We start from the raw sequence: 16,012 nt of genomic DNA on the forward strand, positions 1-16,012 counted from the left end.
GCTGCCGCAGCGAGCAGCGCCTCTCCGACACGCACCAGCCGCACTCGAAGCGTGGGTCAGCCTTGAGGCACAGACCGCAGCTCTCCCGCAGGGCCGAGCACTTGTAGAGGTGGGCTGCAATGGCAAGAGGAGTGTTGGAGTCAGCATGGGCAGCCCAGTCTATGGGCAAAGGGATTTGAGGAGAAGGGCACCCACTCTCAACCCCTCCCACCAGCTCCCAGGGGCACAAAGCCCCATGGACAGGAGGCACCAGCACCTGGGACTCAACACCAAAGCAGAGCTTTGGACTCTCTCCCAAAGCTTTTTGGAGAAAAGCCTCTTGTTTAGAAACCTGTCAACTTTGCTCTCTCCCACAAGGCACTGGTGCAAACTGGCACTGGTGCAAACTGGGTGAGCAGGGGAGAGAGGTGGGCTGGGGCAGCACCAGACTGCTTTCTCACCCTGGTTCCCATCCCTCACTCACCCTGGATGTTCTGGGGGTTGTCAATGACGAAGTTCCCATTCCAGACCACGGACAAGTTGACTGGCAGGTCACTGATGTCATTCCCTTCATAGAAATACTGCAGAAGGGGACAGAATGAGGCAGAGCCCATTGATCATTGAGGCAAAATGCCCCCAGAGGAGCACAGAGAGGTGTACAATCCCATTACATGCGATACATGGGATACAATCCCATCAGCCCAGAGGAGAGGGATGAGAGCCTGGTTAGGACTTGCTGGCTAGGAACAAACAGGTCTGATAGCCACTGGTCAAATCATCAGACACAGCATATGAAACCAGTGGGCTGGACTGGCAAAAAAGATAAAGCAGCAAAACAGAGGATTTCTAAATAGACCCAAACCCTATTAACTCAAAGGTCTGAAGCTGCTGCTGGGAGAGGAGGAAACAGATGGTGACTCTGAGGCACAGATGTACCCCTCCCTGACAGGCACTTGAGACCTCCCCCATATCCTCCCCACTACAGGGATGCTCAGTTGCATGTTTAGGATTATGGCCATCACTAGTGAAGCTTGGACAGAACAGGCTGGGCACATCACAGGAGTGAATTCCATAGAGTCACCCCCAATAGCCAGTGGAAGGATGTCCCTCACAGGCCTCTCCAGCCTCATTGCCCATAACACAATGACATAAAGCTGTGGCCACATGGTTGTTAGTGGGACCAAGCATCACACTAGTGCCACATCAGCCCTCAGAAAGATCTCAGAAGACAGAACCTCTCCCCTCCACACTCCACACCTAGTTGCCCCACTCCCAGCCCCACACTGTGCTCAGACGTCAGCTGCACTCCATTTCAGGGCTGGCACCACCACCCTGATCCCCTGAGCTTCCATGCACAGAGGTGACACCAGGGAATTGTGCCCTGCAGCTCCAGGGTGACCCCAAACTCAGGCCCCAGCACCTGCTGCTGTCCAGGCATACCCACCTCCATTGCTACTTCCAGCCTGGCCACTGCCCCCTCCCCACCCAGACCCCTCTCCCCTGACTTCACACCTGAGTCCCAGTCCCAGCAGCCCCATCAGCATTCCCTGCAAAGCCCCTGCATGCAGACAGAGAGGTTTAATCGATACAGAGGCAGGAAGGCAGTTGGAACCATCCCTGACAGCTAATGACCTCCTTCGGCAAGAGATTCCCCGCTCCTCGCCTGAGAAAATGACAGGCGTGTCAGGAGAGATTAAATGAATGATTCATGGGTTGCTGGAGTTTGTTAGGGAGCAGCGGATGCGCCGGCAGCAGTTCACTCGGCCACGGGCTAGCCACAGCCCTGCCACTACCTCCAGCCAGCACCAGTGTTGCCTTCCAAAGCCCTGGTGTCATACCAGGAGGATGTGGCCTCAACATCTCCTCCAGCACTGCCCCAGCTGCTGCCCCACAGAGACCCAGGACAACTCCAGTGGGTCTGCTCTGCTTGACCCCTCCCCACAGGAGACAGGGACATGGCCCACAAAGGAAGTCAGTGTGCCCAGGTGGCTGGGAAAAGCAATGGATGCTTGGGTCCTTCTCACATGACCATCAAAGCTGGTCCCTTCCATGCTGAATTTCTCCCAACCAGGCAGCATCACCAGTCTAGCATCACACATGAGACCAAAATGGGGCACACGCCCAATGTGAGACTTGGCTACAGCAACACATCCCTCCCTCAGCCCTACAGGGTGCAAATGAGAAGCTAAGCCTGGTCCTCCATTACAGCTTTTGGTAAGGAAACCTTTGTCCAGGAGCCACCCCCCCACTCACCCAAAAGCAGAGTGGAAGACCCCAACAGGCAGCCCTTCCCAGGGTGGAAGTCTGCTGCTGATTGGCCTTATGCAGCAGCTGTCATGCATAACACCATCTGCAAACCCAACAGCTCCACCACCATCTCTCCTCTACAATCAGAGCCCCCCACTGCTCAGCCTCTCAGACATGGCACCTCTCACCGTGTTTGCTCAGAGGACATTCACCACATCTCCATCACACATAATCTACCACCAGAGCCTCTCGGCAACATTCCTGTCACCAGGCCTGGGAAATGAAACCTAAACTGGACTAGGAGACCAGATCCATTTACCTTCCTTGATCCTATCCCCAAGCAAGGACACCTTCAACAGGACCACGACAAGGAGCCAGCCAGACCTGCAGCAGTGAGCAGAGACCATTCCCTGGCAGCAGGAAGGAGCACATGCTGGGGAGGGTGGTGGTGGCGCCGGAGCAGAATTTAGCTGTGACGAGCCACGTGGCAGCGTAAGTGAAATTGGCATTTTCAATTTGTACTCTGACATGTCTCATTTGGGGCCCTGGCATCTCGGGAAGGCATCCAGCCTGCAGCTGTCCAAAACACTTATTTGCATCTCTCTGCCCCGGCTGCTTTTGGAAATTAGTTCTTCTGGGAGGTGGGTTGGAGGAAGGAGAATAGGGGAAGAGGGAGGAAAAGCATTAACTCTTCAGACACCACTCCCAAGACAGCAACAGGGCAATTACACATGGGCTGTGTCCCTCCGAGAAAGGATGCTGAATTTGCTGCTGCTTGGAGCTGGAGTGGACAGCGGGGAACAGCAGGAGCACGGGACTGTGTGAAGAGAACTGGCAAAGCAGGAGTCATCACCTTGGCTGACATTCACAGCATGGGATCACCAAGGGAACATGGATATCAATGAAAAATGTGTCCTCAGTGTCTGTCAGCAGCCTCTCACCTGCCCTGCAGAGGCAGCAGTGGGCCCGTGGCTTGGATGCTATTGCTGCTCCCTGTAGGATGCTGGAGCTGGAGTCATGACTTAGCTGCACGTGGGCAGGAGCTGCGGCCACAGGAGCTCCAGGCTCAGCCTCCTGGGACACGGAGATCCATCAGATCCCACTCTAATTTCCAAATCATCTTTTATTTTGAAGGATGTTTTCCAAAGGCCTCCTTGCAGCTTCTCTTGCTGTAGTGCAGGCATGAAGGTGTGCTCTCCACCCACAGGCACAGCTGGGGAGGCAGCAGCATCCAGGCCACAGCAGCTGAGCACAGCAGCAGCCACTTTCCATCCATGAAGGCCCCATAACTGGTGGGAATCAGGCAGGGGGGTGCTTCCCAGTCTGTCCATCCCATGGGATTCAGACAAGAGCCCACAGACAGCCAGCAGGTTCCATCATGCTGGCTTCTCCCTGCTTCAAGCTAACATGGTGCTAAACATCCATTAAACACTTAACTGTTATTAACTTCCCAGTTAATCAATCCCAGCGGCCAGCAGCGATCTGGGATGAGCAGCAGGAAAAGAGGCCAGGATGGGTGTGAGTGGGGGGATGCACCTACCTGCTTATCAGACCATCTTTCACTCTACAAAGGTGCCCAGAACCCCCCAGCTGTGTCAAAGGATGTTTTGTTTTGGCTGGGCAGCTGCCACAAAGACGAGTTATGGGAAAGGGATGATTGTTCTGGGAGCAAAAACCAACAGGCACAGCCCTGAGAGCAAACCAACAGCATCCAAAAGAGAAGTGTTCTCATGCAGCACAATCCACAGCAGGGGATGGGAGAAAAGATGTCATCAAGTGAGTCAGCAACTGAGATGTGAGCTGCCTGGCTCCTTACCTAACCCATCCAGCCTCTCTGTCCCTCTCTGGAAGAGCTTACAAGGCAAATGTGGAAAAGATGACAGAGGACGCTTCAGCTCCACAGACCTGGATACAGCTCTTCTCAGCAAGGTCTCCTTTTGCAGAGATGTGGTTCAGGCAAGAGGATTCCTCACTAAGCCTTTCTCAAGGCTCTTCCACCAAAACTTATCTCAGGCATCTTCCCAAGTAACAACCAACAACCTTGAGTACTTCTCACACCTCCAATTCTCACGCCCAACCTGTCCCCACATGGAGGATGCCACAAGCCCTGCACACTGTGAGAGCTGTGGGTTTCATCTCCCTGAAGGTCCTACTTTTGGTTATAGCAAGCCCACTGCTCACCCACCCACCAGCTAGCAGCAATGGGCACTGAGAGCTGCCCAGCTTCCCTTGGCCTGAGGGATCCAGCACTCTGCGCAGATGCCTCCAGGGAGCCACACAGAACAGAGCAGCAGCCAGTAAGGGAACAGCCCAAATCTGGGGGCAGATCACACTGAGATGCACTTCAGGATGTTCACTAGCCAAGACACTAGTCCTTCCCAGCCAAGACAAGGCAAGGCAGCCCCACAGCCATTACATCCCTTGCCACAGGCCATCCATCCCACTCCAGCCACAACCTGCACAACCCAGTCCCAGGGAAACCAGCACTGGGGCTGCTCTTCTATGAGCAAACCCACACATCCAAATTTCCTGTGCAACCCCCCTCACTCCCACATGCACCATCCCCCTGGGCTGCATTTTCTGGAGAAGCGCTTGGGCTGCAGCTGTGTCCTATTTTTCTGTAGTTGATGACCTCAACTCCTTCCCCGCACTATGGGGACGGCAGTAATGTACATCGCGTCTCGCCAGGGCTCAACTGCAATTCATCATTATTTTATCTGCTGGAATTTAATTGGATCCTATCAAACTCTCCTGATACTCCCTTTTCACTTTAAACACTGCTGCAGGAAAGATAAATGTAGGCACCGTTAGGATGGAGAGCACGGCTTTGTTGCCGAACGGAGCTGGGGCTGTGGGCTCCAATCCTGTTTCCCTCTCCATGGCTGGTTAATTAGAGATACATATACTGAAGGTGTGCAGCACTCAGAACAGAGCATGTGTGTATGATTTATGTTCTGCCATAAATACACCCTAGGCCGAGTAAAATATCGTCATCCGCACAACAGCACAACTTGACAGTAACACTCAGCCTCTGATTCTGGATCTCCTTTTGCTCTTTCCACATGGATCTCCTCCTTTCCTCCCCCATCACACACAAGCTTCTTCACCTGGATTCCTCCTGCCTGAAATCTGGCAGGGTGTAAGTGAGAACCTGAGACCCTACAAGTCAGAGCAACACCCAAGCTCCACAGCAACAAAAAAAAATACCCAGAAAATATAAATCTACCAAATCTTACCTCCCTCCCCAGCATCCACGCCTAGGGCTGGGCCTCAGCATCCACACTGGGTACCACTCGTGTGCCCACCCCACCAGCCCAGCTTGTTCTGCACCCACATCACTTTGTCACAGGAATAAGCCACTCCATGCTGAGAATCCCAACACGAATCTGGCTAGAGGTCAGCAACCTCCATAGTCACAGCAGAAATGGGTGGGCTCTCTGTGCCAGAGGCATTGGCAAAGAGGGAGCCAAAAGGGATCCAGGAAGGTGACACGGCTGCTCCTCACCACATGGGCCTTTGGTTAAAAGGAAAGGGAAATAACTGAGGCGTGAGGCTTAATTTAAAGTGCTGAGACAACAAACTCCAATGCTCATGGAAAGGAGATCAGGGGTTCTTCCTATTTATACATTTAAAGAGAAAGAGCAGCCCTGGGACTATTTCAGCCTTAAGAGAAACATTCTGGAGAGAAAAAGCCAAACCCTTGGCAGAGAGAAACACTTGTAGCTGTTTTGCCAAGGGCAGGACTAAATCAGAACAAGTCCAATGTTACAAGCAGTGGTGCAGATTCAAGACTGTGGCACTTTTCAACAGCAAAATTGTTTCGTTTTCGCAGCAATCAGGAGGAGCCTGTTGAGGGATGGCAGATGGGAAAGAACCGGCAAAGGCAGGGATGTTTGGAAAATGAAGCTCAGTGGCATTACACGTTAAGACAGGTGACCGTTCTCCATCCTCCACTGCAAAAACAAGCCTGGCAAAGCCTGCCTCCAGAAGATTAAAAGTAACCAATTAGCAATAAAACAGTTTATTGGCAGAGAACTTTATTTTCTTAGTTAGGCTTGTATTTCCTTTTTGCATCTTTACGATACATGTGACAAACCTTTAGAGTTGCTTTCCTTCTGAAAAGCAGAAAGAGACCAAAGTGAGCAGGCAGTAAAGGGTTTTTTTGGCTTGGCTTTTACCCTAGGATGCTGGGGAACACAAGATCTGGTCTCCCTTGAGTTACTCAGAGATCTATTGGGTGTTTCAAACAATGTTTAGAGTTGACACTCAAACCTTAATGAATGGACTGATGAATATTTAACCAAGATGCCCTTTCTTCAAAGTGCTAACAAGTCATTGGAGTTTGACAAGCACTGTAACTAAACAACAGAGTTTTAAAGGGCTTGACTTATTATCCCTTCCATTCACCAGCATCCAGGAAAGCATCTCTAATTCCAGAGAGTAATTAACCTCTTGTTTAGATCCCACTGAACTCCTCAAAACAAAGTGTGCTTAAATGCCTTTCGCAGGAGAGGACATCCATTCCTCACCTGCTGGCTGGGAAGATGTCGTTCTTTCCCGCTCATTGTCTTCCACACCAGACAAGACTCAAAATCCTAACCCGAAGGATGAACCACAGCGGAAGAAGCCGGTGGGTCATGGCTGGGTGACAGCGCAGAGGCTGAAACGCTATCAGCCAGCCAGATGGACTGCAAAAAGGCGCGGAGGAGACAAACATCACAGAAGTGTGAATCTGAATCCCCCATGCCATAATGCAGCCTGGCTCAATGCCCTCAAATGTTAAAACAGGCGAGCAGACCCTGAAAGCAAAGCAGCTTCTTTCAAGCCAAAACTCTCCTCTTCTGTCTGTGTAGCCACCCTGTGCCTGAAAGCCACATCTCCTGCCTGAGACTATGGCCCCACAGAGTTGCTGCCACCTGCTCCCCACATACCTCACACCACCTCACACATGCTCTCCCGACAATCTGTGCTGTTTTCAGGGCATCCCTGTCAATTTTCAGGTCAAATTTCCACCATTGTCAGCCCAGGATAAGGTGTTGGTTACCTCAGCTCTGCATGAGGACCACAGCGTGGACAGGAACACACGATGTCCTTTCCCTTTGGAGAAGAGCTGCAGAGGCCATGCAGCTTGTGACACCAGTCCTAGCAGGCATGACACCCCTTGGGAAACACAGGCAGTGGGTTCTGATTCTGACTCTCCCTCCTGCTTGACAAATTGAAACTTACTGGGGAAGAAATAAATTAGTCCAAATCATTCAGAGCCCTTCTCCGAGCCCCACCTCTGTTATGGAAAGGCTCCCCTCTGGCACAGGTACCTTTCCCCAACACCCCACAGAAGCTAACAGGCTGCCACTGTCAGCAATGTGCAGCGACAGCACTTCCCCAGAGGAAGCATCCTGCAGCACACACATCCCAAACTGCTTTGGAATGAACTAAGCCAAACTCCACACAGTAGAATTGGGCAGGAGAGAGCTGCCAGCTCCAAGCAGAGGAGACCTGGCAGGAGGCTGGGCTGGCCAAGGGGCTCTAGTCAGGCAAGAGCTCACAAGATGTCCCTGCAAAGCTGAAGTCCAGTAAATCACTGCAAGGGATGAAGGTCTGCAAGCCAACATCCACTTTCCTCATGGATGACCTGTGCCCCAGGTCAATGAGGTTTTGGCTCCTGGATGGTGATGCAGCTCTGTGCCCAGCTGGGGTCCCTGCAGGCTGCACTCACTTCTTAGGACAGAGACCACATTTCCACGCTCTGCAACTGGGCAATGGTTCCTCCAGTCCATTTCCAGTCACAGGTGGTCAGACAGTGGGGTCAGGCATGGCAGAACATGACAGAACAGCCTTCAGACAACAAAGGAGGTCCCTGATGTAACCAGCCTTCTGCCAGGACAGGAGTGGCTCAATTGACCCCCAAGAAACCTCCCACGTACGTGTGATGGAGACAGAGCAGCCAAGCTTGACTACCAGCAGCAACAAGACCCTGGTGAAGGGACTCCCACTACTGTGACGTCTCTTTGCATACATATCTATCACATTCCCCTTGAAGCACTAACATCAATCCATACAGGTGACAGGCACAGACTGGGTCTGGGGGCAGATCTGCATGACAAAGCCCCACTGAGGTCGCAGTAACACCAGCAGCCCCATCAGCTCCACTTGACTTCTTTTCTTTCCTGAAAACAGCAGCAAGACAGCAAACCTTTGCTTAAGCTGCCTGGCTAATGGCTTCTCACAGCAGAGCCCTGCAGACTCCACTTTGGTCCTGCTGCTCTCTGGAGCCTGAGCTTTGTGCCACTGCCTGCACTCACCTTCAGGCCGAGCACAGACTCACACACATTTCCAGCCAGCAGCTCAGGACAGGGAGCATTTCTGCTGTTCACAAACTGCCTGTCACAGAGAAAGAGCCCCCACAGCATGGCACCCCCCTGGCACTGCCAGCATGGGAATCTCCCCCGGCACTGCTGCCCAGGGCAAGAGGCAGGGACTCGGGATGCTTCTCCTGCCCAAAGGCTCCACAGCCCCAGGATCGCTGGAGGAGGGAAGGAGCCAGTGTTATCTTCAATGGCCTCTAAATGTCACTTGTGCCACCAAAGGGAGCAGGGATCGGCGCTGGTGTTAGGCTGCAAATGAGCTTTCACAGTATGAGAGATGAAAAACAAATTTTAAAAGGATTAAATGGGAGCGAGAAGGGAGGGGCTGGCTCCATGTGGATGAGGGCAGGTCGGTGCAGAGCCCAGCGGGCAGCCAAGGAGCTCAGCAACACCAGCTCCCGGGGGGACTATTAACACCCAGGGTGGCTTTGCTCGTGGGCTTCGTGCACAGCGAGGGGCACACACACAGCTCACTCAGGCCCACAAAACACCCTCCCACTTAGGGATAAGGCACTCAGAGAGGGCAGAACAGGCAGAGATGCCTGAAGGAGAGAGCTGAAGTGACAGGGCTACAAGGAGCAAGGACACAGAGGCAGGTGTGATGCAAGGAGCATGAGATGGAGGGCAAACAGGCAGGCAGGGGAATGAGGCAGCTGCTGGTCAGAGTCAGGGATGGAGTCAGGGACATACAGGGGCTGCAGAGGAGGAAGGGAAGTGCTTGCAGCACTGGCAGGCACAGCTGCACGTGGGGGCTCTGTGTGTGCAGTGGGACCCAGGGGTGTTAACTCTATCCCGTCTGTGAAGTGGGATGGCTTGGTGTCAGGGGGAAGCAAGAGCAGGCAGAAGGAAGGGGGAGGTAAGGCTCCAGCACATCTGGGCCAGCTGGATCTGGTCCAGGCAACTTTCTTCAGCCTTCCAAAGCCAATTTCCTTGGAAGTGTTCCTAAAGCCTGGTGGCTCTGGTGTTGATCCTATTTGGAATGACCCCAGGCAGCCTCCCTAAACACCTGGGGGAAGTGGCAGGGAGCCCACCTGTCACCCCACAAGCATCAGAAACCCCCATTACCTGCCCACGGGAGAGCAAACCTGGCCATGCAACAAGTCAGGATGGTCCCAGGGCAGGCAGGAATAAGCAACCTGCAGACAAGGTGCACAATGAGGGGAGCAGCACACTCACCGAGGTGTTCTGGCACTGGATGCTGGTGCTGTTGAAGCGCAGGGCGGTGACACGGGTGGTGCTGCCAGGGATGTGGAAGATGCACTCATAGTTGCGCTGTCCAGACTGTGGCTGGGGCAGGTTCTTGGCTGTCAGGGTGATAGGTTTCACCACACCCACAGGGATGTAGATCTGGGTGGAAGGCAGGATCTGGGGGCAATCCTGCAAGGGGAACAAGAGGCAGCTGATGAGACGGGAACACTGCACAGCCTCCCCCCCAGCACCTACATGATCCTCTCCTTGGCTGGCAAGCTGGGCAGTGCACTGCAAAAATACCATCCTGAGTATATGCTTGTGTAAATCCTCATGTGCAGCCAAGCCCAAACCAGCACCTTATGGTTGCTCTGCCCAGAGCCCTTAAGACAGAAAATAACAGCACAGACAAATTTGGTGGAAGAGTAGTATGATGTCTTCAGTGCTCAGATTGATTTAGGTGGGAGGTGAGGAGAGGATTCATCTGTGGAACCCGTGACCTGGCACTGGGATAGCAACGCGTTTGAGCTAAATGACTGGTAATGAGTCGGACTTTAATGCCATCATTGCAGTCAGTAGGTTTCAGAGTTAATGCCCACTGTGCTATGCATTGTCAAGCTACCCTTTTGGCCCTCCTGTTCCCCTTCTCCTTTGGCACCTCCTCCATTCCCCCTCCTTCACAAGTAGACAGAAAAATCTGTTCCCTCTTTGACATAGCAATGTGCAGTGTAGCAGACAACCTGCTCTGCAGTGAATTTTGCTGCTGCTTCTATCTGTGACCAGCTTGAAGCAGCGTCACCCCAATCAGCCCAGCTGCAGGCTGCCCAGCACACAGTGCCTCCAGCCAGGGCATGCTGGTGAGTTTAAATGGGGAGGAAGGCAAAGGGCTTGGCACCACCCTGACAGCCCCCTGCACTCCCTAGGGAAGAAGACATTGGGAGGTCAGAGTCCTCCACTTTAATAGCCATGGGCTCCCAGCTGCTCCAAGGGAGCTGGTGACTCTTCTTTGCAAAGCACAGGGGATAGAGCAAAAATAAATGAGCTCAGGCAGCAAAACAGCTCCATGGCCCTGGCTGGTGACACTTTGGCAACAACAGCCTGATGCAATCCCACACTGGCTTTGCCGAGCCGGGCAGAGGTCTCACACCTACGGCAGCTACTCCTCGAAGTGTTGGCTTGAAATAACATCAAGAGGAAATAACATGCTGAAACAAGCTGCTTCAGAAACAGAACAGGGTGGACGCAGTCCCTCCATTGCTCTCACAAGGCTGCCCATGGCCACGGCATGGCTGCAGGGGCAGCTCTTGCCCCAGGGTCACCCACAGCCATGTGTGACCAAGGCTGCTGAGCTGACTCCTGCCACCCCACAGCAAGCTGGGCTGAACCTTGCACAGCACCAGGCTTTGTCTCAGCCAGTGTGATTAATTAACTTTGAAATGAAAAAGAAATTGTTTCATTTAGCAAATACTGACAGAAAAAAACCAACTCGTTTTACTCCTTAGGTTTCATGTTCTTCTCAAGTCTGTATTCCCCAAAAGCACATTTTTTAAGGGTAAAGACTATTTATCCCCAAAGCATACTAGGAAAAATGAAAGTGGAGCAAAACAGTGGTATCAGCTCCAACCCAGAGATGGCAACAAGGCTGGGACAGTTTGGGGACCCTCAGCACTGCTCAGCCACCTCCTTGCTCCATATCATGGCTGCCCTTCTGCAAACTGGGACTTCAGTTCCTCCCTTTCAGGATCAGCTTAAGACTCACAGCAGGGAGACAACTCAGGCCCATTGCCATTTCTACAGCGTCCCCCTACACTGTAGTGGCAACTACACTGTTGCTGCTCCCCACTGGCTTCCCAGCTCAGAAGTGCTGCCAGAGGGAGCAGTCCCTGCCTGCTTGATCCCCCTCCACATTGCAGGGGGACCCCATGGGTGGCACACACCTTCCCCATGGAGGAGACAAACACTCAGCAAGGATCAGCTTCTGGCTCCCTCTCCAACACTCCCACCTCCTCAATGTTTTGGTAATTCTTGCTGCCAGCCCTGCCAGGGTGATGGATAAGTCCATGCCCTGCAAGCTGGGCTCACCATGGCTGTCTGCAGCACTGGTGCCCAGGGAGCACTGCAGACAGGTGCATCCCTCTCCTTGTGCAGGCAGGTGGGCTCATTCTGCTGACTCATGGTTTGAGCCCAGTCCCCCTGTGACGTCACATGCTCCGCATCTGCCAGCAGAAGTGTCTCATCCAGCAAAAATGTCAGCCTGGGCCCAAACAGGAAGCACCTGGTGCTGGTGGGCGCCTGGGGTGCCCGGAGGGGTGGGGGCACAGGGACAACTCATTTCCCCTATGAGCAAGTCCAACCACTGACACAACTTGCTCCAGCATTGCCCAGCACTTCCATCCCTTGGGAACACTCTGCACAGTCCACAGAGCTCTGTGTCCTGCCAAAAACAGCCCCCACCAGCAGAGTCCTGGCTCCCAGAATATATGAAGGGATGGAATGAGCAGAAATGCAAGACCTCTACACATACAAATTCCCAAACATGGCACAACTTGGATTCTCTCTATTAAAACCATTTTTCTATCTGGATGAGAACATGACAAGGGTGTTCAGCTTTGTTTGGAGAGGTAAGAGCTTTAAAGTCACACTGCAAATGCTGCAGTTTGGGTTTATCTGGCAGTTCCAGCTGCAAGGCTGCACCATCGACAGAGGTGAGATTAAGGCAGTCTGGGATTGGGCCTGACCCTGGCTTTGAGGTTCCCTCATAAAGTCCTCAGCCATTCCCACTGGTAGGGAATGAAGAACAAACACAAGCTGAACCTGCTTAAGCTGAACCAGCACGCTTGGTCCCCACCAGCCAGGAGCCTTTCACCCTCCACAGCAGCTCTGCATCAGCAGGGCCAGTCACAGGAGAGCAACTTTTTGGGATGGAATGCTCCAATGTTGACCATTGACCATCCTACAGTTACCATTTGCCCACCACAAGTGGGAAAAAGTGAACAGCAGCCTGTGCTGCTTCATCATCCCTTCCCACAGCAATCTCCAGAGTCCAGGGTTTAAAGTTACTGCAGCCAGCGAGCAAGGACATCCTTCCTGCTGTCACTGTTACCAGGCACATTTACATCACTAGTGGCTCCTACCCACGCACTATTTCAGCCCTGCCATCCTCAAAAATCCAGGAAAACATCCCAGACATACCCAGGACAGGATGCCATGGGTCACTCTGTGTTTTCCTACAAAACAGCCGCTTTGCTGCCCAGGAAATTGTGGTGAAGCACCCGTGGGAAGAAGCAGAGACAGTGCTAAGCACTGCTGTTACCCTCTGTCCCTGCACCTCCTGAGCAGTGCTCACCACACTCCAGGCAACATAGACAGATCAAATCCTGCTTAAAATAACCCTCTCACAGAGAGAATGGGGCTGGATGTCTACCATTAACTTGCTCAGTGGTGCCATGGGCTGGCACCAAGCCCCACCATCCACCACACCACCCTGCTGGGTACCAGAATGTCAGGGATGGGGATGGGATGTCTCATCCCAGCCTGGACACACAGCCCACAGCAGTGGTTGGTCTGAGGAAGTCTCACCATCCCTGCCGGGAACTGCTGAGGCCACACCAATGTGCAAACAGGCTAAGCCAGGCATGCCAAACCTCAAGCCAGGCACTGCTCCAGGTCCCAGTGTGGCCAAAAGGTCTGCTGGGGGACACTGCCCATGCTCAGGATGGACACCAGTTCCTGAGCTGCTGATCCGTGGGAGTGCTGCATGCGTCCAAAGACAACACTGCTGCAGGGTACAGCCAGATGCTTTAGGGCTTACCTGGCAGGGAAGGGGGCAGAGCCCAGCAGTGTCCCCATGGCTTCAGTGAGGGGAGTGGGCAAACGAGAGCTGCTGGGCTCCAGTGGTCTGGACACCACGCGTTGCATTTGCAGAAGCAATGCCAGGGCTGGCTGGAAGCATGACCTCAGGAGCAGACTTCTGTGATGACTAGGGCAGGCTGATCCCTCACTGGATTTCTTTAGGGCACAAGCTAGGAGAGGACAGCTTTTTCCACTCTTCTCACATTAGCAAATCCCCCATCAGGCAGCAGGACCCTTCCTGCTGGTCCACTGCATAGGCAACAGGAAATCCAGGTAAGTTCAACTGCAGCCCCTTCTAGGATAGGGACAAAGGAGAAACTCCTTCCCATAACTCTCCCTTCAGGAGCTGAATCAGCATTTACTGTAGAGTCCACACTGGCTTACTCCAGACCTAATCCAAGCAGTCAGCAACGCCACCACAGGCTGAGGACACCAGGATATCCTCCAGATGCCCTGACAGTGACAGGATTCCCCAGTGGGTGGCACGGAAGCTGCGCAGGATGAGCCCCCACAAAAGAATATGTTCCTTAGCAAAGCAGTTGAGACTAAGGTGTGAGGTGCAGCAAAACGGTTTGTTTTACAGATTTCAACCTTCCCCTCTCCGAAAACAAGTTGTTCTGCAATGACAGTTCAAGCTTGCTCCCTTCACAAACATCAAAGGAAAATGCTTTAGCGCCTCTGCCTTTGTTTTCCTTTTCATCCAGCCTAAAGTGCTCTTGGCTGCACACAGCCTCCCAAGCTGCCTCTCTGCAGCCACCCAGCCTCTTCCCACCGGCACACAGTCCCAGCAGCACTTCCCATTCCTCCCTCACTGCTTCTCAGGCAGTCCCAGCACCTCAGGCGAGGTGGTGGAAACAGTTTCTGAAGCTGTTAGCTCTCTGCTCAACCCCTCCCCACAGGACAGGGGGCCGTGATAGGGCTGGGACAGGAGAGGGGAACTGGCTCACAGCGCCTTACCTCGGAGAGCTTGACGCGTCCCTCCAGGAAGGAGCAGTCGGCAGCGTTGTGGGTGCAGATGTGGCGATACTTGCACCAGTGGCAGGGGAAGGAGCCATTCACACAGGACAGGCAGCTGCAGAGAGAGAGAAGTGGCCAGCATCAGGGCAGTGTCAAGGCAGGGTCCACAGGAGCATTTCTTGGGATGCTTCAGCAGGGCAGCATCATCTGTAGGTGATCCTGTATCTCTCAGTGGAAAGAACTCCCATCCATAGGGCAAGGGCCATGCACCAGCAGGCTGGGAGGGGACAAGCCTGCATGCCACAAACCCTCAAGATGTTTGCCCATGGCAAGGCGAGGGGAAACAGCCTTTCTGGCACTGCAGGGTTTGTGTCCCAACTGGAGCAGCCACGCTCCCTCCTCTGCTTGGCAGGCTGACCCTGCCTCCAGCAGGGGCCAAGTTCCAGACTTTGGGAGCTTTATTTGGGTTCACTGAAAGGCGATTTTAGCAAAAGGCAGAAGAACAAGGGCTCTGCTCCACGGGGGAACAGGGGAGAAAGGGCCAGATTAATGCAAGCTCATTGAGAGGAAAATTATAACTGGCGAAAGGTTGGGTCAGATTAACATTTCGGGACTGTAGCGTCTTTCAGCTGCTCACAATAGGTTGTGTGTGACCCCCTCCCTCTGCCCCCTCATCCTCAGCCCTCCACAGCGGCCCGTGCATGTGTCTGTGAGCTCCCACCCCCACCCTCCAGACCAACACACTTCTGTCTCTCTCCCCAGCCTCCTCTCTGGGCTCTTTGTGCAGAAGGATCGAGGGTGCTCCCGTCTCCTCGTTTCTTCTAGGGGATGCACTAAGGCACCCAGGGATGTCGGAAGCCTCATCCTCTGCTCTATATTCCTCTTACTAAAAAAAACAGCCCAGGAATCTGATGCCTCTGTCCCACGCAGGAGGAGACACACAGAGTCTTCTCCTTGCACAACCATTCACATGAACGGCATCCCCACAGCCTGTTCCCTTCCTAAGCCCCCAAAAGCACACCCTCCCAGCACCACAATGCACCACTGTTTGCAGGCACAGGGGATTCCACAGACCCCCCCAGCCAGAGGGTGGCTTTTGGGGTTCTCACCCCTGTGAGGAGGGAAGGGACTGAGCCCTCCCCACCACGCTGTCCTGGAGGAGAGATAGAAGTTGAGGTCCTACGTTCAGTGCATGAGCCTTCACTGGGCACATCTGCACCAGGCATGTCTGTGCAGCCCAAGCTGTTCTCACAAGGAGGATATGGGAGAGCTGCCGACACATAAGCTAAAAGGCAATAAAAATCATCAGCCCGGTTTAAAAAAAAAAAGTAAAAAAGAAAAGGTGAAGGGGAAAAAAAGCAGCAGCACTACTTTTCTCCTTAGAAGGCTCATACCTGCTCTCACTAAGTATCAACGGAATCAGG

The 16,012-nt window shown here is 53.3% G+C and overlaps 1 protein-coding gene across 1 annotated transcript in view; it reads right to left on the bottom strand.

Annotated features, from left to right (window-relative positions):
• PLXNA1 (plexin A1) overlaps positions 1-16,012 on the bottom strand; it is a gene marked incomplete at its 5' end in the record, with an annotated part of 64,157 nt that overhangs the window by 34,488 nt on the left and 13,657 nt on the right. The window contains 4 exons of the mRNA XM_009079654.1: positions 1-114; positions 464-560; positions 9,768-9,968; positions 14,589-14,703. The exon at positions 1-114 is cut by the window's left edge and continues 62 nt beyond it. Coding sequence (XP_009077902.1) covers positions 1-114; positions 464-560; positions 9,768-9,968; positions 14,589-14,703 — 527 coding nt within the window. The remainder of the gene's footprint in view (positions 115-463; positions 561-9,767; positions 9,969-14,588; positions 14,704-16,012) is intronic.

The sequence above is a fragment of the Acanthisitta chloris genome, unplaced genomic scaffold (genome assembly GCF_000695815.1).
Source record: "Acanthisitta chloris isolate BGI_N310 unplaced genomic scaffold, ASM69581v1 scaffold2800, whole genome shotgun sequence".
Taxonomy (NCBI): domain Eukaryota; kingdom Metazoa; phylum Chordata; class Aves; order Passeriformes; family Acanthisittidae; genus Acanthisitta; species Acanthisitta chloris.